Source organism: Elephas maximus, chromosome 3 (genome assembly GCF_024166365.1).
Source record: "Elephas maximus indicus isolate mEleMax1 chromosome 3, mEleMax1 primary haplotype, whole genome shotgun sequence".
NCBI classification, from domain to species: domain Eukaryota; kingdom Metazoa; phylum Chordata; class Mammalia; order Proboscidea; family Elephantidae; genus Elephas; species Elephas maximus.
Window position 1 is genome coordinate 165,865,038 of NC_064821.1, and position 26,094 is coordinate 165,891,131.

Below are 26,094 nucleotides of genomic sequence, written 5' to 3' on the forward strand. Positions count from 1 at the left end.
AACGTGCAACTTGCCTTACAGGTTTGTAATTAGGATCAAATAGATAATGTTTGGAAAGTGCTGTATATAGTATAAAATGTTATACAAAGGAAAGATATTCTTATTACAGTATGTAGAGTAGGGGTAACTGAGCATCCTAGATGGCAATTGATTTTCTGTAAGAGTTGAAGTGAATTTACTTTACTATTTAGTTCATTAAATTCTGTCAAGTGAATTTATGCTGAGCAGGGATATTTGTAATGATAAAAGCTTTTATTGTGTGTGTGTTGAGAGTTTGATGATATACCAACATACACACCAAGCTGTGCTCATGCCAAAAAACCCTGAGTTTATCTTGACTTTTCAGAAGCCTAGACAACCCCACTGTATTTCACTAGGGTAGTCAAAGTAAGGAGCCCTGGTAGCCCAGTGGCTAAGCATTCTGCTGCAGTTCAAACCCACCAGCTGCTCTGGAGGAAACAGATGTGGCAGTCCACTCCTGTAAAGATTACAGCCTTGGAAACCATACGGGGCAGCACTACTCTGTCCTATAGAGTCGCCGTGAGTCAGAATTGACTAGATGGCAACTGTTTCTTTTTTTTTTTAGGGTGGTCAAGTTATGTAAGAAAACTACACTTGAAGAGAATTGAATCTGTAGGAAGATTTAGGGAGAATTGAAATGAAATGCCTGGCCCATCACAGTCCTCTTTTCTAAAATTCCTGAGTGGAGACCGTAGATAGGTTTCACCTGTTTGTCACTGTCAATTGACAAAGCTATAAATAGGTCCAAAGCTCATCTCTCTCCTTTTAGCAGAGAAGGGTCAGATTTCAGGGGCAAAGCAAAATAACAAAAATGAACGTCAAGGTATTTTATAATGTCAGTCAGCCATCTGCACCGTCTCTTCTCCTAGAACCAAGGAACCCAGCAAAAATGCCTCTGTTCCAACTTCCAGGTAGGTGTACAAAAGTATTTGGCAAGCTCAATTGTTTTCAGAAGCAACCATTTCTTTAGCTATCATATCAGCTGTGATCATCCTTATTTAGAGTTCATAATAGCTTTAATAATTCATTTCAGAGGCAGGATGCTTTTGGGATTCTTTGTTTTGTTTTTAGTTTTGGGTGGGGGATAATTTTCTAAGATTGTGTCGTCATCTTTGATGATCCCAGTAAAAAGCGGTGTGAGATTTTTTTTTTTTTTTTACTCTACTAGTCTAAATACAACCTGTGCTGCTACAATTTTGAGAGTGATCCTACACTGTCTCTAGCTAGAGTATTAGTTGAAAATCATGAATATGGTGGAACTATTAACCCAGATTATGCATTCTGATAGTTCCCAATCCAGGCTTGTATAGAGTAGTAAAAAAAAGTAGTAAGTTATAAGTCTTTTTCAGTACAAAACCAATACACTTGTCACATGAAATAAAAATGTAGAAATTGCACTGAAAATAAAATTAATAAATACTCATTTAGAAAATGTGTGGAATTGAAGAAAGTTGTAGTAACCACAAAACCACCATAGTCCCATCAGCCAAGGATACCCATTCATACATAATATTTAGTGTTTTTCTTTTGAGTCTATTCTCTACGTAAAATTAAGAATTTTCAAACATAGCTGTGATGATACTGTACATGTGATTTTATATCCTGCTTTATTTTTTGCTTAACATTACAACTTAATCATTTTACAAATGATATTACATATTCTTCATCAACATCATTTTAAATGGCTGTATAATATTCTCATTTTCTTAACTAATCCCTTAGGCTGCTTACATGTTTTTGTAAGTATAAATACACTTGGACAGTAATCTTTGCACCTAAAGCTTTTTCCATGTGTAAAGCTTTTTCCATGTGTAAGGATTGTTTCCATAGGATAGATTCTTAGAAATGACTGTTGGTAGGTGTTACTAAATTGTCTTCCAAGTGAGCTATTTCAGTTGGCACTACTAGCATTGTAGGAACATTCCCATTCCTCTTCATCAGATTTTTTTTAGTCACATTTTACAAAGAGTGCCTTTTTTAAGATTATAAACATATATTTGAAGAGATATATTAAAAAGGAAAAGAAAATGAAGAGATGTACAATGAGCATATTCCCAGAGTTTTCAGATGGTGGCAAATTATAGGTAAACTGGAAGACTGAAGCTGTGATAACGTATCCCACCACACCTCTTTCTTGCACCAATCCACATGTTTTCATTCCAAAGCGTTGATTAATAACCACTATGATTTCTGAAAGCTGTTCATTTATTTTATTTTGTTTTACTTCATACAGCTGAAGAAAAACGTGAGTAATTTGGATTATTTTTCCTGCCTTTTGCCAAACTATCGATTAAATAATTGATACTGTTTCTTAATTCAGAAACATGGTTATCTTTCAGCAGTGTTTATTAAGTGGTACCATTGAAAGTCAACAAGGATTAAGATGACCATAGGTATCCCATAATACAGCAAATGAACTCACGGTATTTCTGGACTCCAAAAGAATCCAGTTTCTAAAGAGAACCTTGTGGGGGGCACTTATTTGATATATTAAAATAAAACAATCTTCTCCATGGACATAAATTAGCCAAAGGGGTCTACTGTTAGTTAACTTGCCTTAACTCTCAATTTCAGGGCACAAAATTTTGTTGTGAATTCTTGTGACCATATAAAATGGAACCCCATTTTAAAAATAAAACTGTAACTTTAGTTGTATGTTCCCCTTTATCTCAAATCAGACTTGTCCTTTATCTGACTGATATATAGGTCTGCCTTTGAGTTCCTTTGTCTGTGAGATGGAATGTGGTATATTAAAGGCCTATGACCTTGTTTTTTCCACACATTAATAAAGCACTGCTGAGAAATGAGCGTGTTTTTCTGAAACTGCTGGGTGAAGAAACAAGCATGATATTCCTTTTCTCAAGTCTTGTAATTCCTGTGTTAATAATAATAACTCCCAACTTTTGAATAGTACTGTATAGTTTTTAAAGTATTTATTTAATCTTTTTAACAACTCTCTCAAGTTGGAATTATTATTATTATTATTAACATTCTTCTCTTATGATGAATGGAAACTGAGCTTCCTAGTCATTACGTGGTTTGCTCAGCAGACGCGGACACCTTTTCTGACTCCTACTCTGGTGCTTCTTTCACTTCGCTCTACTTCTTGTCCCTAGTCTCTTGTCAGTTCTCTGTCCAAAGGTACATGTCCCATCCTCAAGACATTTCCGGTTGGATGCTCCATTATCTCAAATGTAACATGCTCAGAAAATAACTCAGCAATTATCTATACAAACCTGAGGGGGTCTTCTTTTTCTCCATGAATTCAGATTGTCACCAAATCTTATCTACTCATCTTTTGAAATGCCCAGTTCACTCATTCCATTACCAATACCACGCCCTGGATTATTTTTGAAAGGCAGAGCTCTTGAATTAGGAGTCAAATTTCAGCTGTGACTGCATGAAGTCAAAACAACTGGTTGATTCAGTGGAAGGAAATATCAACCATATAATTTTTGGTCAACATGTAAGCTACTTCTTGAGAGTGGAGTTTTTACTCTTCAACTGTTTCTAGTGGTTTAGATAGATACGACCTTAGTAAAAAACAATAATGTTTAAAAATATGAAAGAAGTGGGTATGGGCAGTCCCAGATAAATGAATACTTGTTCTGGAACAGCCAGATCTCAAGCAGGTAGAATTTAGTTTCTGGGTGTCCACCTCCACACCATCCTTCCAGGAACCTTCAGCAGCACTGCTACAGATCCAGCATAACAAGCCAGCTGCATCATCCTCGTCCTCATCCTCATCCTCATCATTACAACCACTTAGCCTGTTTCCATCTGTCTTTCATGCTGCCTGAAGCCTCTTCTAACTCCTGCTTGCCACTCATCCTTGAGGTGCATGTGCTTGCTTGTGACGCTCGGGAGGAATGATACTATTTCTGGGGACCCTTTGGACTTGGGTGGAGGGAAGAATTTTTAAGCCATCAAATGTATCTACTTAGTGTTCCATTTGTTCCTTAGCGAATCATGGCACTTGCCAAAGAACTACTTGCAATATCCAAAGACGCTTTTCATTTTCAGGAAGTGCCTGAGTTTAATGAGACGAACAGATGAATGAAGTTCAGCATCTGTGAGAGTCTATTAACTGTGTTGTGACAGGCAGGTTTTTAAAACTGGCTGACCTGACTGTTAGTGATGGCAATGTTATGAATTCATGGCTATCCTTTCCAATATATGTTTCAGCCTGAACAAAGTCATATCGTTTATCATTTCCTTAATAGTCCACAGCTAACCCCAAATACCAAATGTCTGTTTAACCAATGCGACCATATTACATTATTCAATTTAATCAGGTGCTTTATTTTTCTGAAAACATTTCCATTTTATCTCATTTGAAGTCACAACAGTCTTGTGGGTCAAGGTGGATAGGTATTAGAATTCCCAATTTACAGATAAGGAAATGGAGACAGAGGAAGCTGAAGGAGTTGGTGAGTGCACAGCAAAGACTTGAACATATTACATTTACTTAAGTTAGAATTGAAAATGTGGCCTTTTGGAGGCCTGTATAGACATTATGGGGCAGAAGGGCCTATATCTGCGTATGGTTTGCTCTGTCATCCTGTGGGGAATGTTTGTCATCCACTGTTGCTCCAAATAACTAGCTGTGTGCCATTCCCATTCTTGCTATCTGCTCTTTTCTAGAAATACCAGTCAGAGACTTTTGGAAGTATTAGAGGTAATGATTATTCAGACAGAAACAACTGGGCATCTGGAGAACAAGGTGGAACTTAGAAAAGTAGAGACTTGATGTTCACCATCACTCTATATTATGAAACTGGTTCTCTTTTCCTGAGGGCCTTGTGGTGATTTACTGCTGAGCTCAGTGTCACCCCTTATTTTAAGAATGGGAAAATTAAGGCAGGTAAAAATAAAATTGACTTTCCAGGAATCAGTCATTATGGACGGCCACATGTCCACAAGAAATGGGACTCCCAACACCAGGTAATGCATTTTAGTAACTCCCTGCCTCATACACACCAACATATCACCAAGTTGTCGGGACTGAAAACATACAAGGTTGCAATGTGTGAGAGAAACACAGTATCTGTCCTAAAAAAGAATAAAGACCCTGGATACATATTTATTTCTCAGAACTACTTAGATCACTGGTTCTCCCTAGGAGGAAAAACTCCAAGGACTGGTAACCCTGTCCACATCTTCAAAAGCAATCAGCAAACCCTACCAGTCTAATGGGAAGAACTGGGCTGCATGGTTACTATTAAATCAAACACAGCCCTGCCAGAAATAGGCAGCCTTCCATTAAGTGTCTGTCCTGCAAGAGCCCAATCTCATGTTAAGGACCATCTTTTGGACCATTCTAAAAAGTGCTGTGAGAATCTGATCTGTGTTTCTGAGAGCAGAATTCCAAGTTACTCACATATGAACCTACTAAAGAAAGAGCAGGCATTGAGCTCCATCATATCTCTGGGACCCTAGTGTGGAGCAGGGGTGCCATGCACCCAGTGCAGTCCTTAGCACTGTGCCTTACACATAACAGAAACTCTCAGATGACTTTTGGGAAAGAGTTTGAATGCTAACATGCAAAAACCTCTTTTAGAAGTTGATGATGCAATGCGTAGCTTTGCTGAAAAAGTGTTTGCCTCTGAAGTCAAAGATGAGGGAGGCCGTCATGAGATTTCCCCCTTTGATGTGGATGAGATCTGCCCAATATCTCACCGTGAGATGCAAGCACACATTCTCCACCTGGAAACTCTGTCCTCCACTGAAGGGAGGAGGTAAGTCATGTATAAGGGGAATGCTTAGTACAGTGGACATGAAGGGGTGGAATGTCAGGCAGATATGGCTCAGTCTATCTGAATGATGGTTCGACTCATTGGAAGAACTCTACCAGGGTTATAAATGCCTTTTTTCCCCACTCTGTATATGCTGGGGAGAGGTACCAGTGACTAAAATAAGACGAAGAAAACAGTGGGCCTTCTAGCCTCATCGCATCTTCGTTTAGCCTGAACAAGAGGCTCGAGCTACCCACACAAATTGTTCCAAAGTGGGCTGATGGCTGCTATGAACACACTCAACTTACACACAATGGTCGTACACACTGGAACTCAAGATCCTTCATCTTCAAACTCCTTCCCTAGCCAACCTTAGTGTTGTGACCGCTGACATGAATCCTCCTAGCCATCCAGTCTGACCTCCTCCCTGCCTCAGGGCTACAGCTCTCTATTTCTGCTCTCAGGCCTTCCTCTCCTATGCCTTGTGATGCATACTTATTGCCTCCCCCATGCAGTCTTCATAGGCCCGTATCCACAAAGTCTATTTATTTGAACTACTCTTAAAGGCTCACCATCTGTCACTATCTGCCACATGTTAGTCTTCAAACCTGTATTGCAACCTGCTCTTCACAGCACCCTCTGCAGCCCCAGGTGGAAAAGATCATTCTGCTGTCATTTTCTTGACTTCATATTTTTAAGGAAAGAACAATGTTTCACCTCCTTTGGCATCTCCAACAGGACCTAACCTAGAACTCAGGTCAAAGTAGGAACAATAAATGCTTCTTGTTTGAGGAAATAATATTAAGCACTTTATAAGATCCAGGTACTTGGCTAAGCATTTTATACACATTAAATCTCAGAAATCCTATAAGGTAGGTATTATTACACCATTTTTTTCAGATGGGGAGATGGAAGCTTTTACAAATGGGGAGACGGAAAGTTTAAGGAATAGCCACAAAATGGCACAGGTAGTAACTGACATAGCCTGGGTTATTGCAGCACCCAGACTGCCTTTTCCGCTAGGAGCAGACTGCCTCTGAGGAATGATGTCATGCTAAACATCTTCTAGTAGGTTCCCTAAGACCCATTGTTCCAAGGTATGGCAGGAAAAAGAGGACACTGTTATGTGTCCTTAGTGATATCTTCTCCCACTACGGTTGGATCCTATTTTTGACATTCAGCCCACATTTTAATTTTCACTTTTTACCCTCAAAATAAAATTCAATAGTGAAATATCAATCTATCACAATAGAACTTCTGATGAAAATAAAATTCACTTATTTTTTAATTTCAAACACAGAAAAAAGCGTTTCCAAGGGAGAAGGACTGTTGGTTTGTCCATTCCACTAAGTGAAACATCTTCCACCGAACTGTCCCACATTGATGAATACATTTCTTCATCTCCAACCTACCAGACTGTGCCGGATTTCCAGAGAGTACAGATCACAGGCGATTACGCCTCTGGGGTGAGTTGCTCCTTGCCCCTCAGGTGTAACACTGGGAAGCCACTCAGCGTGACAGTTCTAGCTTCTCCCCTTCCTCTTAAGGAAGGTGTTACTCTACCTGTCCTTTGTTATACTACATTATTGCATTTCAATACTAATGTGCTATGCCTTACATTTCTATATTGGTTTTATCATTCAGTATAATGTCTCCTTCTTTGTCTCATTTGCTTGCACATGGAGAGTATGTGTGTAACAGAGAACATGGTAGACAGACTTTGGAAAAAAGTCCAAAGAGAGAAGTAGGTGGTCTAGTCTCACTGATGGCAGCATAAAACAGAAGCCTCGGGGAGGCACAAGGGGGCTTTTGGGGAAAGACAGACCCCGTGCAGACCTGGAATTGAGAGAAGGGCTGCAGGTAGCATGAACTAATCAAAGAAAACAAATCAACAGAAAGAAAAGGAGAAGCGAGAATAAGAGGAGGGATCAGAGAAAAAAGAAGGAAGATGAGAGAGAGGTTAGAAAATTCTAACAGGACTATTGTTTTCTGTCTGACTGTCCTCTCCAATTTCATTCAAGATGCTTACACAGTATATCATTGCTTGGAACAGACTCTAGTATGCCACCACACCAAACACCTGTTGCCACTGAGTTGATTCCTACTCATAGCAACCCTATAGGACAGAGTAGAAGTGCCCCATGTGGTTTCCAAGGAGTGCCCGGTAAAACTGCTGACCACCACACTGCCAGGATTTCCTAGTATGCCACAGGGCTAATAAATTCATGCCACAAACAACCTGACCTGCTGGTCTGATCCGTAACAGTTGGCTGTTCATAAATCTCTGTCTCATGGACTTGCAGAATCAGCATCGTACTGATGGAACCGCTCTTCGGCTGTCAGTCAATGCTCCAAATATAGTTATAATGACCAGGCCAGGCCCCCTTCTCATGTAACTGACCCACTTAGGATAAATTCCAAGCTACTTAAAAGTGACAAAGCAACGAAATGCACACCATTCTTGTTTATTCATTTTCTGTGCAATAACATGGATGTTCTGCAAATGGCAGGGATTTTAGATGCTAAATAGCTGAAAGGAAATGTTTAATATTTGACAAGTACACGGGAAACAAATTTTGGAAACTGGAGAGATCTCCAGCATTCAAAAAATATATAAAAGCTAGAAAACATACTTGATTTCTACGTGTTCGGTAGAAATGAAAACAGGAGTGGGAAAGAAAAAGACTGGGAAAGGATGAGGCACCCAGAAGTCAGGGAATCCTCATGAGAAAGCTGGGGGCTTGGCCTGGAGATTTTGAAGAACCACGTATATTGCTACAGCTGTTGGCTAGATGTGGTTGAGCAACACTCCACCTGGATTTAGTCTATATTGGAATGAAAAAGAGAAGTAAAAGGGATAGCAGGACTAATTTCCCAAGGCCGTTAATCCCTGATAAACAATTGATTCACTTTAATCAGTCCTTACTGAGAACTACTGACTAAGACCCAGGCACAGTGGTTACACGTTTGGCTGCTAAAAAGGTCAGCAGTTTGAATCCGCTAGCCACGCCTTGGAAACCCTATGGGACCGTTCTACTCTGTCCTGTAGAGTCAGTGTTATGAATTCAATTGTGTCCCCCAAAACTGTGTGTCAACTTGGCTAGGCTGGGATTCCCAGTATTGTGTGATTGTCCACCATTTTGTCATCTGATGTGATTTTCCTATGTGTTGTAAATCTTAACCTCTATGATGTTAATGGGAAACCCTGGTGGTGTAGTGGTTAAGTGCTACAGCTGCTAACCAAAATGTTGGCATTTTGAATCCACCAGGTGCTCCTTGGAAGTTCTACTCTGCCCTATAGGGTCGCTATGAGAGGGCATCAACTTGACCGAAACGGGTTTGGTTTTTGGTTCTATGATGTTGATGATGCAGGGTTAGAGGCAGTTATGTTAATGAGGCAGGATTCAATCTACAAGATTAGGTTGTATCTTGAGTCAATCTCTTTTGAGATATAAAAGACAGAAACAAGCAGAGAGACAGGGGACCACCAAGCAAAAACAGCCAGGAGCCTGCGTGTCCTTTGGACCCAGGGTCCTTGCGCTGAGAAGCTCCAAGACCACAGAAAAATTGATGACAAGGACCTTCCTCCAGAGCCAACACAGGGAGAAAGCCTTCCTCTGGAGCTTGTGCCTTGAATTCGGACTTCTAGCCTCCTAGACTGTGAGAGAATACATCTCTGTTCGTTAAAGCATCCACTTGTGGTATTTCTGTTACAGCAGCACTAAATAACTAAGACAGTCAGTATGAGTCAGAATTGACTTGATGCAACAGGTTTTTGTGGTTTTCTTGCCCTTGAGTTGCTGATAGACTGATGGCCCACTAGGTGGCAATGGAACAAACATGACCTTAGAGGCAGACCCTCTACACTGTATGTCAGACTCTTCACTGAGGTCAGCAGGTCTTTATAAATAGTTAATCTGATTAGGGTGAATATCTGAACCTCAAACCATTGGGAACAAGCTTAGGTTGATCCCGGAGAGAGAGAGAAAGAAAGAAAAAAAAAAAAAGAGTATTCAATGATTTCAAGTTAGAACGGCTTGAACATGCCTGAGTCAGGTGTAGGGGCAGGGCAAATAGGCCACTTTGGGAAATTCCCCACAGTTCCAATAAAAATTTATGCTACAGTCTCTCTACTTTTAGCCATAGGTAAAACGCTCCGTAAAACCACCCAAAAGAGTGACTTCTCACAGGATAACATTCTGATCTATCTGTAGCTACAGAAGGCACTGCGTGTGCAACGGAGTTTGAGGGATTCATGACATCTTGTTCATCCCAAAATACTTCCCTCACTGACATTCATGTGGTTTGAATTCTCACCATTTGGGTCACATTATCTTTGAGCTGAGGTATTGTCTTCAGAGGCCTCCATCTAAAATGTCCATAAGTTATCTGGAAGGAAGAAACTATTTACCTTTTTAGAATGAGTTCTTGTAATCATATCTGCTAGATAACCACTGCTATCTAGTAAAGAAAACAAACGACTACAGGACAGTAAGGGAATGAATTGCAGGCCAGTAAGTTTGATAGAGACGAAAGAGCTAGCAAACCTTCAGGGCCTGCTCCTGGAGGGAGACCCAGTGCCTGAGTCAATCAGGAAGCAGCCAGGTCCAGTGAGGACACTGTGTGCCAAGTGGGTGGGTAAGGTTCGGCCTGGACTGCAACAGAGAGCTGGGAAGTGCCAAAGGCAAGCTTTACCCACTTGTCAGATTTTCACAGGATCGATTCCAATACTCTGAAATTTTCTTGGCAGGTTACAGTTGAAGATTTTGAAATAGTTTGCAAAGGTCTGTATCGGGCGTTGTGTATACGGGAGAAATACATGCAGAAGTCGTTTCAGAGGTTCCCTAAAACCCCTTCCAAATACTTGCGGAACATTGAGGGTGAGGCTTGGGTAGCAAATGAGAGCTTCTATCCAGGTAATTAATTTTCTTGTAGGATGTAGAGAATACATCTTTAGGATTAACTACTAAATATTAAAACATGCCCCTAAATTATAAATAATCCAGTGTAAAAAATCATAGTCATTCTTGGCTCCATTCTCTTCCCTGCCCTACATGTCCAATGATTTGACTCAGTCTGTACAATATCTCTCAAAACCTCTTTTCTTGTCTCCATCCTCCAATTCCCCTAATGTAAGCCTGTATTTCCCCTTGTCCTGATTATTGCAACAGCCTCCTATCTACTCTGCTAAACCGCAATCTTACTCTCTTTTTCAGTTCATCCTCACTTTGATGCAAGCTCTTTTATTAAAACCCAGCTCTAAGCACATCCCTCTCCTCCCCATTACCAACTTGACTGCTCCCCGTTACCAAAAAAACAAAATCCAGTCTTTGGCTCAGCATTCCAGACCTACCACCATCTGACCTCCTAACTACATCTTTATTTATTTTTTTGGACCTGCACACTCAACCTGTTTCAACATATACCACTTCTTCTCCACATTTTATGTTCTGGGTTCTCGTCAGAACTATTCCTGCTCTCCATATAGACAGGCGTTTCCTTGCACCTGTGTTTTGCCATGCTGTTCCCTTCCTCGCCCTTATTCACTGTATTCCAAATGTCCAAATCCTACCTAATCCTTCAAAGTGCAACTCAACTACTATTTCCTGCATTCTTCTAACCTCTGGATAAAAGTAAACAACATGCTCTGACTTTCCATAGTACTTCATTTACATACTTCAGTTTTTACTTTCTGCCTGTATAAATCTAAGGACCTATTAAAAAAAAGTTTTTTTTATTGTGCTTTAAGTGAAAGTTTACAAATCAAGTTGGATTCTCATACAAAAATGTATAAATACCTTGCTATTTACTCCTAATTGCTCTCCCCCTAGTGATACAGCACACTCCTTTCCTCCACTCTCTCTTTTCATGTCCATTTGGCCAGCTTCTGAGCCCCTCTACCCTCTCATCTCCCCTTCAGACAGGAGTTGCCAACATAGTCTCATGTGTCTACCTGATCCAAAAAGCTTATTCTTCACCAGTATCATTGTCTATCCCATAGTCCACGCCAAGCCCTGTCTGAAGAGTTGGCTTTGGGAATGGTTCCTGTCTTGGACTAACAGAAGGTCTGGGGACCATGAACTCCAGGGTCATTCTGGTGTCAGTCAGACCATTAAGTCTGGTCTCTTTATGAGAATTTGGGGTCAGGACCTATTTAAAAAAAAAAAAAAATTATATTTTGGTAAGAGGAACAAAGAAAATGTTAGCACCACACACACACACACACAAAAAACTACAAAATGACAGCAATAAACTAACACCTAGCAACAATTACACTGAATGTAAATGGCCTAAATGCACCCATAAAGAGATGCAGAGTGGCTGAATGGATAAAAAAACAGGATCCATCAATATGCTGTCTACATGAGACACAACTGAGAAAAATAACTATATTTTAATAACAGCACAGATTTCTACTGTATCACTGTATCAGAATTTAGGTATTTAGGTCACTGACTTTTAAAAATGTATTCCCAAACATCCTGACATAAACATCTTTGTGCAGTTGTATTATATGTAATAACCTTAGGATTATACTCTTGAATTGGAATTTCTGGGAAGGCAAATATTTAAGGTTTTTGAACTTCAAAATTGTCCTATGGTTAAAGATATCCAGTTCTACAACTCCCTCTCTGTAATTCCTTTTAATAGTAAAGTCACCTTAAACATATGTCCAGATTGGTAACTCAAAATATTGGTTTACCCATCCTCTTCAATAATATTTATGTTTAGGATGTTTTTCTTGCCTCTGTTTCCCCTAAATTATACTTCTTCTCTCTAGTGTATTTCAGAATAAGGATTGCAAGTGGATATTCAATGTAGCAACATACTCTGTTTCGCTTCTTTTGTGTTCCTTATCTCCCAGTTTGGAATAGGAAACGTGCAGACTTTTTCTTTGTGTGTTATCGTTCTCACTCTGGCTGCTTTAGTTGTCACTTGCAAACAGGAGATTTTCTGCTGCCTTGGACAAAGCAGCTGAAGAGGCATGAATGACCACACTGTTGAAAGTAAAAGGATGAGTGTTTTAAGGCTGACAGTGTGGAATCTGTTCTTGGCTTCCTCAGGCTGAAATTGTTAGCAGAGGAAAGAAACAAAAATATATCCACATAATCCCTTCTCAATTCCTTTAGCAAAAACTGTATGTGTCTTAAAAGGTGGGAAATGTTATAATTAAATAGGAATTAAAATTCTTATTATAATAAGCATTTATTTCATATCTCCCTTTAGAGTGAAACCATTCTAAATTGAAACTATATAATCTCGAAGGTTTGTTTAAATAAGGTAATTTTTTAACTGTAGTTTTACTTCTATGCAATTATTTGATAGGCTAATAAAATGCTCTAAGCAGGAAACCTTCAAAGATCTACTTTAGTAAATAATTAAAATAATTTGTAGGTAGCATATCAGTTACTTATATGTCAGCAGTACTTCTTAAGAACTTGAATGTTGTTCTTACACGAGATAAAATCTTATTTTTGTAATTATTTTAAACTACTAATTCAGTCACCTTCAGAAAATAATGTAAAAATAAAATTTAGCTTAACTCTGGATAATTATAAATTATGAAGTACGGGTATCTCTATTAATGATACTTTATAGTATTTTATATTTTGGTTACTTTTGTGTGGTTATTTCATCCTATGTGCTGATATATGACTCTATGTTTTATTGAAAAAGTCATTACCCCTCCTGTGAAGAAGGAAGAAGACCCCTTCCAAACAGATGACCTTCCTGAAAACCTGGGCTATCACCTCAAAATGAAGGATGGTGTCATTTACATCTATCCTAATGAAGAAGCAGCCAGCAGGGATGAGCCCAAGCCACTTGCTTACCCAAATCTGGACATCTTCTTAGAGGATATGAATTTTTTACTTGCTTTAATTGCTCAAGGACCTGTGTAAGTGTTACTGAGACCTAACCAACATTAACAACAACAATTAATACTATTACCACTACTACTGATAAAAACCAAAAACCCACTGCTGTTGAGTCAATTCCAACTCATAGCAACTTTACAGGACAAAGTAGAACTGCCCCATAGGGCTTCCAACGCAATAAATCTTTACAGAAGCAGACTGCAGTCTCCCATGGAGTGCCTGGTGGTTTTGAACTGCTGACCTTTAGGTTAGCAGTTGAGCGCTTTAACCACTAAGCCATCAGGACTCCACTGCTACCAATAGTAAGAGTAAGTATTTATTAAGTGCTTAATATCTTCAAGGAGCCCTGGTGGCGCAGTGGTTAAGAGCTTGGCTGTTAACCAAAAGGTTGGTGCTTCAAATCCACCAGCTACTCCTTGGAAACCCTGTGGGGCAGTTACTCTGTCCTGTAAGGTTGCTATGGGTCGGAATTGACTTGACGGCAATGGGTTTGGTTTTTTTGGTTTTACTATCTTCAAGTATTATGTTAAATGCTTCATGTACATAATTTATTTTACTCCTCACAATTGTTCTCTAAGGTAGATATTTTTTTAAATTCCAGTTTTATCAGCTGAGACTAATGAGTTAAGGAACTTGCCCAAAGTCACACAGCTGGCTGAGCTGAGGGGCAAGCCCAAATCTGCTGACTCTAAAGCCAGGGCCTTCAACCTGGAGGAACACTGTCTCCACCGATTTTTAAAATGCCTTCCCAAATCCTCATTATTATGTCTGACTTCGATGAAAAGGCTAAACCCTTGGAGCCCAATACCTTTCAGTGGGATTAACTGCAGAGTAAACCAAAATGTTTATTCCAATAACTATTTCCAATGGGTGATAAGGGTCCTGATCAGTGGCAACACTAGAGGGGTGTGGGGGGTGCGGACCGCACTGAGTGACACTGTCAGAAAGGGTGATGCTGAAATGACTGTCTATAAAATTTTCGTGCAGTGTTTCAGCAGAAATTTATTGTTTTTCACAAAAATATCCCTGTAGGTAGTTATAACAAGAAAATTTTTAGTAAGCCCACCTTACCAACCCCAAAATACCAAACCCGTTGCCATCGGGTCAATTCCAACTCATAGCAACCCCATAGGACAGAGTAGAACTGCCCCATAGGGTTTCCAAGGAGCTGCTGGTGGATTCAAACTGCCAAACTTTTGGAGAGCAGCCATAGCTCTTAATCACTGCACCACATGTATCAATATACCTACAAGGCTAAAACTCTATGCTAATTTTCTTTTTGAACCTCCTAATACACTCTGATCAGAGCCGTCATTATTACCCAATTACAACGATGCTTCAAATCACATGGCTTCGTCTGCACGCGCTGTGTTTTTCTTGCTGCCAGCGTTTTTATAGTCTTTATAGCCGTTGATTTTGTCAAATTCTCTGGTGTTTTGGCTACGATATTGTGGCAATTAGCATGGGGGGGGTGACGCTATGAGTTACCACACTGGGTCACACCAACCCTAGTGATGCCACCCCTGGTCCTGATGGTTTTGAAATTGAGATCGTTTCCTGAAATGTCAGGAATTTTAGAAAGTGATATAATTTTCTTTTTCGTAGTAAAACCTACGCCCACCGGCGCCTGAAGTTCCTGTCCTCCAAGTTCCAGGTCCATCAGATGCTCAATGAGATGGATGAGTTAAAGGAGCTGAAGAACAATCCCCACCGAGATTTTTATAACTGCAGGAAGGTAATGACTTTAGCTGCTCAGAGGAATTCCTGAACAAAAGCATTAATTCTTGATAAGGACAAAAAATACCGATTTTCTGATTAAGCTGAGATTTCTTCAGGTTCAGTGGATTAGTAAAAACAGACAGATATGTCTATATATTATCCCCATAAAAAGGTTTACCATATTCTTGACATAAAAAAATATATATATTATATAATTATCATCAATGACAATAATAAAACCAAACTCCAAAAACTACTATTGTAGGATATGGAAGTTCTTGGTTCTAGTCCTTTTTTCTCCCACTTTCTGACTGTATAACTTTGGGGAAGTGATTATTTTAGTTTCAGTTTCCTCATTTGTAAAATTGGGAAATGTATCTGCTCAATCCAGCTCACATGAGGGTTGTGAATATCAAGTGAGTTAATGATTACGAAAACCAATCAACTAGGAACACTTTCAAAGCGCGTGCCGACTACTTAAATGATTGTAGGAAGTGGCAATCAGGAAATACAGGAGTAGAGATTCGGGCCCAAATCCTAGTTCAGTAGGCTATGTGACCTTGGGTAAATTACTTAATCTGTTGAAGCCTCAAAGTGTAATTATAACAATAACCTGTTGCTGTACAGTCGATTTTGACTCATAGCGACCCTATAGGACAGAGTAGAACTGCCCCATAGAGTTTCCAAGGAACGACTGGTGGATTCCAACTGCCAACCTTTTGGTTAGCAGCCATAGCACTTAACCACTATGCTACCATGGAACTTAGCTCATAAATGTCATCACTGTGCCATGGCTCCATAATTTCAATCCTTTCTCTCTTCTGGGCTGAAAGCAGCAATAGCTACTTTCCCTCCAGTTGTGTTTCAGGGGTGGGGCACAGTTCCCAAGAATTCTGTGTGGATCACATATAGGAAGTAAGTTGGATGTACAGAGACATACAGGAGAAGTAAGTATTCTTATGTACGCATCTAGCCTAACCTGGCTGTGACTGTTTTTGCATCCTTGCACAGGCACATGAAGGTTCTGACTGGTTCTTTATTGCTGGGCTGCCTCCCCCAGCTGTCGGGTCATGCCCCTGTGTTTACTCCTTTCTCTCACCACAGTGGAACTGAATGCACTATCTATCGTCCCTGAGTAGCATAACTAAAGCTGACTGCTGGTTTTTCTCTCTCTGAATGTACACACAGGTGGACACCCATATCCATGCAGCTGCCTGCATGAACCAGAAACATCTGCTGCGCTTTATTAAGAAATCTTACCATATTGATGCGGACAGAGTGGTCTATAGCACCAAAGAGAAAAATCTGACCCTCAAGGAACTTTTTGCTAAATTAAAAATGCATCCCTACGACCTGACTGTTGATTCTCTGGATGTTCATGCTGTAGGTTGGAAAGATGATGTCAGCTTCACTCCAGTATTCAGAACCCCACATGCCTTTCTCCTACAAGCCCTCCCTTCTTGGAGCTCTCTTAGTCATGTCTGCTTACCGCACTGACTGAAACCACCCACAGACAATTTTGAGGTCTGATCATTGGCCACTGTCCTGAATTCCATTCCTGGAGCCCAGCCCTCCTCCCCTGCTACCAGGCCCCTGTTCCTCCTGGCCATTCCCCCAGGTCTCTGTGTCCAGGCAGCTCTGGCTATTACACACTTGTGTTCCTTTTTTCTGATTCAGGGACGCCAGACTTTCCAGCGTTTTGATAAGTTCAACGACAAATACAATCCAGTAGGAGCAAGTGAGCTACGAGACCTCTACCTGAAGACAGACAATTACATTAATGGGGAATATTTTGCCACTATCATCAAGGTGAGGAAGAACCAACCAGATCTATGTGGAGGTGGTATCTGGCATAGTTCTTGGCGGTAGGGGGAAGAGAAGGAGAAAAAGAAGGAGAGAAGGGAGAAGGAAGGCAGGATGCTATCTCTAGAGCCAAGCACTACATAAGAATTTCTTCTAAAACTTCTACTGTAATTACTTTAAAAGACCTCTATGCCTAGGATAGAGAAGCTAAGAGTGTGGATCTGGGATTAATTTCAGGAAACCCTGGTGGTATAGTGGTTAAATGCTATGGCTGCTAACTAAAAGGTCGGCAGTTCAAATCCTCCAGGTGCTCCTTGGAAACTCTATGGGGCAGTTCTACTCTGTCCTATAGGGTCGCTATGAGTTGGAATCAACTCGATGGCACTGGGTTTGGTTTTTGGTTTTTGACCCTTTCAGTCGTTGTAAATCGGAGGTCCAGGAAGAGTTAGGATCAGGATCCAGTCCCATTTTCATGACGCCTGTGTGCAGGAATGACAAGTGGAGTTGGGAGATGTGTGTTTTGGGAGGTAGGGAGAATATGAAAAGCTGGGTTTCCTTTGCAGGTGCCCTGGTTATCTCATCATGATTAATCTGACTTTTTCACATGTTAATCTCCATTACGTTCTATGAGCCTTTGATCCCCACTGGACTTCCCTCACCTTTCACTTCCCTTATATCTCCACCTCTGATATTCTTGCTTCCTACTTCTTTTCACATTTCCTCAGTTCTTAGTACTCATCTCCTCTCCCTAGACCCTATAGGTGTAGATCCCTAAGGGACTTGTGGGAATTCCTGGTCTTGGACTCCTCTCTTGGTTTTGTAGGAGGTAGGTACAGACCTTGTGGATGCCAAGTACCAGCATGCAGAGCCTCGCCTGTCAATCTATGGTCGCAGTCCTGACGAGTGGAGCAAGCTCGCCACCTGGTTTGTCCGCAACCGAATCTACTGCCCCAACATGACATGGATGATCCAGGTCCCCAGGATCTAGTACGTACCTGTCCATTGGAAACCCTAAAACCTGCCCTCATCTCACCTGTCTCGCCTCGCCTCGCCTGCATGCACAAGGAATAAGCAGCACCACAAACAGCAATTAGGAGATCATTTCAGTCCAGTGTTCTAATCAGAAGGTATACACACACACATGCACACACACGCACACGTGCGCACACACACAGGACTTCATGAAAATCACAAAAGAGCTTATTGAGAATGATTAAAACTAAGCTAGATAAGAACTACATACATTTCATTACACATTTTCTTTCTCCTATTTTTCTTCTCTGTGTCCAATTCATTCTTTCCCCTGCTTATCTGTAGCTTTCTTGTATGAGACTCTTTACTCCTATATGCTGATTGTCTCATACTACAAGTGTTCAAGTTCTCCATGATCAATGAGTATTTGTCAGTGATATTGCTGAAGATCTCTGCTCTCTTTCATATCACCAGCTAATCATTACTCACAGGGATGGCTTCTCTGTTTGTTCAGTATCGCTACTCTTTTATCTAACTAAATTGTTTATATATTCTCTGGCCACCAGCCTCTGTGTTTTTTGTGCCCTGTGGCTATGCAAGAGTCTTATGCAGTCTCTTTAGCCAAAGTAACTTTTTAACTGGAGTAATGCTTCCTGTCTAATGTCATTAAGGCAGAGAGGCAGTAGAGTGTGGTGGTTAGGACTCTGGACCTAGACAGGCTGTGCTTGAATCCTGACTTCACCTCCCTGTGCCTTAGTTTCATCATCTCTAAAATGGGGTAATAATGATACCTAACTTATTGAGTTACTCCAAGGGTTTAATTAGCTAATATTTCTAGCCTTAGAAGAGTGAGTGGCATATACCAAACCAACTAAACCTGTTGCTGTTGAGTCAATTCTGACTCATAGCAACCCCAGAGGACAGAGTAGAACTGCCCCATAGAGTTTTCAAGGAGTGCCTGGTGGATTTGAACTGCTGACCTTTTGGTTAGCAGCCGTAGCTCTCAATCACTACGCTGCCAGGGTTTCCAACTGGCATATAGTAAGTACGATATAACAGTTTGTTAAATTTTCCCTGGCTATGGCAATCAGAAACCCTGGTGGTGTAGTGGTTAAGTGCTATGGCTGTTAACCAAAAGGTCAGCAGTTTGAATCCTTGGAAACTCTATGGGGCAGTTCTACTCTGTCCTATAGGGTCACTCTGAGTCAGAATCAACTTAATAGCACTGGGTTTGGTTTTTTGGTTTTATGGCAATCAGAAGTGTTCTTGATAACCTTTTCATGCTCACCATCTTATAGGCCACACACACATATAAGTCATTGAAACTTTTATAACATGGTTAGCCTTAGCTATGAAGATTTGGTTTTCTTACCATAGAAGGTTTGTGGAAGATATGGCAGCATGTGGTCCAGCATGAAATTGTTAGGTTCTATGCTGAACCCAAATTGAATCCCTCTTTATGGGTGACCAAGAAGATGTACCACAGTGGAGCTAGGATGAAAATACCAAGTCTTTGATTGTACAAGGCATTTAGTTCTCTCTCTCCTCTATACTGTGGCTATCAGTCCTAAAAATCTTTCTTTCCTCTCATATTTTCTTCAAGAGTCCCTAGGTGGCACAAATGATTAAGCGTTCAATTACTAGCCAAAATGTTGGCAGTTTGAACCCACCCAGAGATGCCTCAGAAGACCGGCTTGGTGATCTGCTTCTGAAAGGTCACAGCTTTGAGAACCCTATGGAGCAGGTCTACTTTGCCCACGTGGAGTCACCATGAGTCGGAATCGACTCAACAGCAACTAACAACAATAACAACAACTATTTTTTTCATTCTTGCCTCTAGTGATGTGTTCCGATCCAAGAATTTCCTTCCACACTTTGGAAAGATGCTGGAGAATGTTTTCATGCCAGTGTTTGAGGCCACTATCAACCCCCAGGTTCACCCAGAACTCAGTGTCTTCCTCAAGCATGTAAGCATGACCCCTTAGACCTTCCTGCTGCTGCTTATGAGCCAGCCCTCCCACTCGGCCATGACTAACTCCTGGTGCTTACCTCTGCTGGTTGGTCCCTGCCTTTGGACCTGAAAGTTTACTTGAGGATTGGAGTCCTCCAACTGGACTGAACCCAGTGCACGGCTCACTTTTCCTGACAGATTACTGGCTTCGATAGCGTGGATGACGAGTCCAAACACAGTGGCCACATGTTTTCCTCCAAGAGCCCCAAACCGCAGGACTGGACAGTGGAAAAGAATCCATCTTATGCTTACTATGCCTACTACATGTATGCAAACATCATGGTGCTCAACAGCCTGAGAAAGTGAGTAGAGGGGGATTGGAGTGAGAAGGCAGTCTATTTGATGCATCTCTTTCCTCATTCATTGGCTCTCTACCTGGTCCAAGGCCCGTGTTACATTGCTGGGATGCTTCCAATTGGCCCAAGTCAGAAATTTCTTTCCTTTAATTTTTCTTCAGCTTCTTTATCTCTTTAGGGGCAGGGATCAACATTTTGGAGCCCTCAGTAACTTCCATAGTTCCTTTTCTTTGGAAGTTCGGAAATTTATGCTAATCACTGTACAACTGATTATAAAGGTCTAAATTTTATCCTTCTTGATAGATCTGGATGAGGAATAAGTGAAGGAATATTATAACGGGGTTTTCTGAAAACATTTTGCCCTTAAAGTATGAGTAAGTGGTGAGATGGTGGTATTGGTAAATTTCCTGTTAAGACCAAAGGTGTTTCTTTTCAGTGAATCAATTCTTCACTTCCCTCCTTACCCTCATATTCTCTGCTGTGTCTTAAAATAAAAAAAAAGTCTTTATTTAGGAATAAATTGCATGCATTAAGATTATGATTTGGGATTGCCTGCTTTTGCTGAATCCTTTGGCTGCCCCATCCCCTTTTTCTGAGTTTTCTGGTAAATCACTCTATGCCCAGAATTGTTTGTCAGGTCCTTCTCAGTCACCTGTGATTCCTATGGCAGTTCCATTTCCCTAGGGAACGAGGCATGAATACATTTCTGTTCCGTCCTCACTGTGGGGAAGCTGGAGCTCTCACCCACCTCATGATAGCATTCATGACTGCCGATAATATCTCTCATGGCCTAAATTTAAAAAAGGTGAGTCAGAGGCTCTCTTCTTAATGTTAACTTTTATATTGGAGCTACAGGAATCATTTTTGTTCTTACCATACTGTCACAAGTCATTATCAACACTAGAATCAAAGACAAGTGGGACATAAAGGATTTTTGAGATGACTTAGCACAGTTTTACAGAGGCCCAGAGAAGTAAAGGACCTGCTTAAGATTTGTAGTTGGTTAATGCAGATCTCCTGTCTTCCATTTTACAGCTCTGACGAGGGATAATTCAGAGGCAGCTTGGCTTATCTTAAGCTAGTTTTTGCTGGATTTCTTGTTGTGGCATGCTTTGAAATGCCTCTGGTGAGAGTCAGGACTTTGTGGTAGGGAAAACAAAAAGTTTCAAGGTGAAGTCTTTTGCCTGAGACAGACCATCTCGCCAAGGCAACTGAAGTTCAAATAAACAACTTGGTTTGACTCAATGCTTCTGAAAAGTGATGAACCCAAATAGATTTTTTTAAAAGAGCACTTACGTTGAAAAACTAGAATTTTCTTCAATAGCGGATATAAAGAGCAGGCGATAATTTTGTTGAAAGCTAAGAAGTTTAAAATAGAATGTGGGATGTAATTGTCTCTAGTTTTATCTCTTTTCAACATCCTTAAATATCTTTTTTCCCTCACTTTTCTTTTCAGAGTGCTGTGTTACAGTATTTGTTTTTCTTAGCCCAGATTCCCATCGCCATGTCTCCACTGAGTAACAACAGCCTATTTCTAGAGTATGCCAAAAATCCTTTCTTAGATTTTCTCCAGAAAGGGCTGATGATCTCACTGTCCACAGATGACCCAATGCAATTCCATTTCACCAAGGTATATACATATGGAATCTTGAGCAATACAAACATATTTTGCTGGGCTGTTGAGTCCCACCCAGAAGTTTGAAGTCAAATTCAGGTATTTCATTATACTTTTTTTGTGCAGGATGCATGTTATTTCTTTTATTAATACATTCCTTATTTTGCTTCATTTACCTAAATAACTGAAGGAGCCCCTGATGGAAGAATATGCCATTGCCGCACAAGTCTTCAAGCTGAGCACCTGTGATATGTGTGAAGTGGCAAGAAACAGTGTCTTGCAGTGCGGAATTTCTCATGAGGTAGACTTGTCCTTGACTGATCACCCTTCTGAGTATGTTGTTGTTGGGTGCCGTCCAGTCGAGTTTCAACTCACAGCAACCCCATGTGACAAAGCAGAACTGCCCCATGGGGTTTTCTAGGCTGTAATCTTTATGGGGGCAGATCACCAGGCCTTTTTCTCCTGCTGGGCCGCTGGTGGGTTTGAACCACAGACCTTTCAGTTAGCAGCTGAGTGCTTAACTGTTGCATCACCAGGGATTCTTCCTTCTGAGCATAGGGTTTAGTTCTGAAAAATTAGTTGAGAAAACACATGTAGAAAAATTTACGCACAAAGCATATGCAGTTACTATGGACAGGGACTAGAAGGAGTCATATTATGCCTCTGGCCATGCCTTTTGGCCAAAGGAAATAAAATACATGTGATTTCTTAGCAGACTGTGCACATTGAGGTGCTGGATGAGTGCTTTTAATGGTTGGTTTTCTTTCTGTTGCCATGGCTAACGTAAGGAAGGGATTTTTGTGGAGGATGCAATTACTGTCCATATTAGAGTGAAATGAGGTAGTAATCACTCTGCTTTCTTTTTCTCTTATAGGAAAAAGCAAAGTTTCTGGGCGACAATTACCTTGAGGAAGGCCCTATTGGAAATGATATCCGGAAGACAAATGTAGCTCAAATCCGCATGGCCTATCGCTATGAAACCTGGTGTTATGAACTTAATTTAATTGCTGAGGGTCTTAAATCAGCAGAATAAAATAAACAAACCAACTATATAACATGGGCAATATTTTCATTGTAGAGTTACCCTATTATACATGTCTAGGATTGTGTTAGATATTCCACAGACATTATTTCATTTAATCCTTTTTACAGCTTTATAAAGTAGATATTATTATCCTCATTTTGGGGAAGATGAATAAACTGAGGTTAGTACAGTTAATAACCTGTACAAGGATACACCTACTGAGCGGTAGAAATGGAAACCTAGGTTTGCCTGATTCTAGAGTCTCTATGACTGTTCAGGCAAAACAGTTACTAAGAGTGGAAAAAAACACAAGCGAATGAGTTGCTATTGGAAGAATACAGGCTTTTGATTTATAGAATACTTAAGGCATTCCTTAGAACCATTAAAAAGTCCTTTGACAGGGTACAGCTGAATAGTGACTTGCTTAGCTGAAAACAGAACAGGTGTACCCAATATGGAAGGTCTGTACTGATGAGTCACTATACTTAGTGGGAATTTATTTTACAGAAGTATTCTTAGCATTAAGGATATCATTGACAATAAGGTTATAGTGAGCTATAATGGTACATTTTAAATGGTTTTCCTTACCAAAATAACATGGCAACTCCATGTGTTACAGAATAGAACTAATCCATAGGGTTTTCTTGCCTGTAATCTTACGGAAGCACTTCACCAGGCCTTTCTTCCTCAGAACCACTGGGGGGGGGGGGTTTGAGTCTCCACTTGTGCCACCCCCACCCAAAAACCAAAACCAAAAACCCAGTGCCGTTGAGTCGATTCCAACTCATAGTGACCCTACAGGACAGAGTAGAGCTGCACCATAGAGTTTCCAAGGAGCGCCTGGTGGATTTGTACTGCGGACCCTTTGGTTAGCAGCTGTAGCACTTAACCACCATGCCACCACACTCCTAAAATAAGATACGTGTAACCTTTTAGAAGCATGCCTGTTACTCACGGTAAGGTGAAACACCAAATAGCTAAACTATACTTTTGCACATATGACTGTGTTGCCATCTAGTGGTTAGGCTGATATTTCATTCAATTTATTTAATAAGCAATTACTGATCAAACACTTCAAGTATCACTAACTATTCAAAACACCAAAGATATGAAGAATAAGATTTCATTCCTGCCTTCAAGTTGTTTATACCATGAAGTTATAGGGTATTGGATACAAATGTGAAAAAGAGCATTTGTGAAACATCTCAGAAAGAAATGACATTTCAAATAGAAAAAAAAATAAGTAAATTCCTGCTTGTTTCCACATTTTGTACAGTTGCCTGTAAGCACAGGTGTGATCCTGTTGGCATGTTTGTACTATCTCTGGTGTAAGAATCCTCTCCCTGGCTTCCAAAATTGCAGCTTTGTTTGCTGAGTAATTTGTAAGTCCCTTAGAAAACCTGATTTTGTTTTATCTTGGGCTCCTTGTCATCAAAATAATATAAATTGCTAAATTAAACGGTCTATTCTCAGGCTTAAAAGGGCATTTACTACCATTATGTACATATCCATCTTACCCATGAGAGGGCAGTAGAACACATACATGTGAATTCATTCCTTACCTCCACAGAACTCCTGCCAGATGTGGCTTCGTATTTGGTACTTGTAATTCAGTCTGCTTCATTTTGCCAAATAATCTGCCTGAATGCGAAGTTTAAAAAATAAATTTCAAATCCACACTATGCTAGCTCAAAATTTCGTTTTAGAAAACTGGGGAATTTTCTAAATATATCAATTAAGGCTTTTGGGGGGGCGGGGGGATGGGTATGGGAGGAGTCCATAAAGATCAGTATTCAGAATTTAATAAAACAATATTCACCTTTATTTCCTCATTGGGATTAAAAAAAAAAACCCTGCCCTCGAGTCGATTCCGACTCCTAGCAGCCCTATAGGACAGAGTAGAACTGCCCCATACGGTTTCCAAGGAGCACCTGGTGGATTTGAACTGCTGACCTTTTGGTTGGCAGCCGTAGCTCTTAACCACTACGCTACCAGGGTTTCCCATTGGGATATGGTTTAAAAAAAAAAAAAAAAAACTTGCCATTACTGTTTTTTTTTTTTTTTTTCCGTCATAGACTGTAATTTCTGTCCTACTTTTTTTTTGTTCACAGCTGTGCTGTTCAGCACGGTTTGGGATATGCTGCTTTTATTGTCTTGGTCATGTTAGCTTGTGACAGTCATCTGCGATGTGTAACCAAACACCTCTTTCTGGCAGTCTTCTATTTTGGTACCTCTATGTGAACAGACGTGAGAAGCGTTTGGTCACCAGAACCAGGCGGCTCTGGGGTGGAGTGGGGTGGGGTGGGGTGGAGTGGACTGGGGTGGGGAGGGGAGGGTAGGTTCAGGCAGGGCAGGCGGGCCAGGTGGTTAGCAAGTGCCTGGGAAACAGGCTCAACTCATCTTTGACTCGCAGCCTTAGTGAAACTGGGCGATTGCTCGCAGTGGGCACGGCGCCATGCACATACCTGAGCGTGAGCGTGTTGCAGGAGGAGCGCATATGCATGCGTGTCACAACAGGACGTGGGGGCCGACCTCAGGCTCTGGAAGTATCAAAGGCACCCCTGCTCTAGGATTTCAAACTTCAGGTGTTCAGAGCTTTATTTGCGTCTCCCTACGTTTCAAGCTGGCACCAGACTGAAATTGCCCGGGAAATGTTTGCTCCTTGAGCTCAGCCAGAGCTACTGTTTCTCTGGAGACACCAGGCCTAACCAACCCTGTGGCTGGCTGCAATTCTATGGTTTCCTTGAGCGAGGTGCCATTTGGATTCCTTGACTAAACTAGGCTTTACCTCGCGGGGTTGTGAAGTTTCAATCACGTCACACAAAGTTCAGGCCATGGGGTCGGTCTGACGCCAGGCACAGCGAGGACTGTGGAGCTTGGCCGGCCGCCTGCCTGCTGGGGCCTCCTGGTCGCGGCCACCCAATGTCCGATGCCAGGTTCTCGCTCTAAGCTGACCCGGTCTCCAGGAGGTACCGGGGGCGGGCCCAAGCGTGAAGGGTGGGAACGGGAGCCAATAAGAAC

At 41.0% G+C, this 26,094-nt stretch overlaps 1 protein-coding gene and 1 long non-coding RNA gene across 2 annotated transcripts; one reads left to right on the forward strand and one right to left on the reverse strand.

Moving 5' to 3' along the window:
• Positions 1 to 436: 436 nt before the first annotated feature.
• On the forward strand, positions 437 to 23,082 carry AMPD1 (adenosine monophosphate deaminase 1). Its single transcript, XM_049880015.1, has 16 exons — positions 437 to 932; positions 2,255 to 2,266; positions 5,582 to 5,759; positions 7,057 to 7,222; positions 10,507 to 10,672; positions 13,434 to 13,653; positions 15,239 to 15,368; positions 16,541 to 16,735; positions 17,030 to 17,161; positions 17,979 to 18,142; positions 19,968 to 20,094; positions 20,277 to 20,440; positions 21,119 to 21,239; positions 21,891 to 22,064; positions 22,240 to 22,350; positions 22,924 to 23,082. The coding sequence occupies exons 1-16, from the start codon at positions 833 to 835 to the stop codon at positions 23,080 to 23,082; spliced, it is 2,319 nt and encodes a 772-aa protein (XP_049735972.1). The 5' UTR covers positions 437 to 832.
• On the reverse strand, positions 22,328 to 25,991 carry LOC126073392 (uncharacterized). Its single transcript, XR_007516731.1, has 3 exons — positions 25,539 to 25,991; positions 24,636 to 24,714; positions 22,328 to 22,616 (listed from the first exon to the last, which is right to left on the reverse strand). It is a non-coding gene; the product is annotated as an uncharacterized LOC126073392 (long non-coding RNA).
• Positions 25,992 to 26,094: the final 103 nt, after the last annotated feature.

What these genes read in the sequence shown, in the direction of transcription:
- AMPD1 (XM_049880015.1), top strand. Translation starts at nt 833, where the DNA reads ATGAACGTCAAGGTATTTTATAATGTCAGTCAGCCATCTGCACCGTCT. An exon ending in TTAATTGCTCAAGGACCTGT is followed by an intron (nt 13,654 to 15,238) that starts GTAAGTGTTACT and finishes TCTTTTTCGTAG; the next exon opens with TAAAACCTACGCCCACCGGC. An exon ending in ATTTTTATAACTGCAGGAAG is followed by an intron (nt 15,369 to 16,540) that starts GTAATGACTTTA and finishes ATGTACACACAG; the next exon opens with GTGGACACCCATATCCATGC.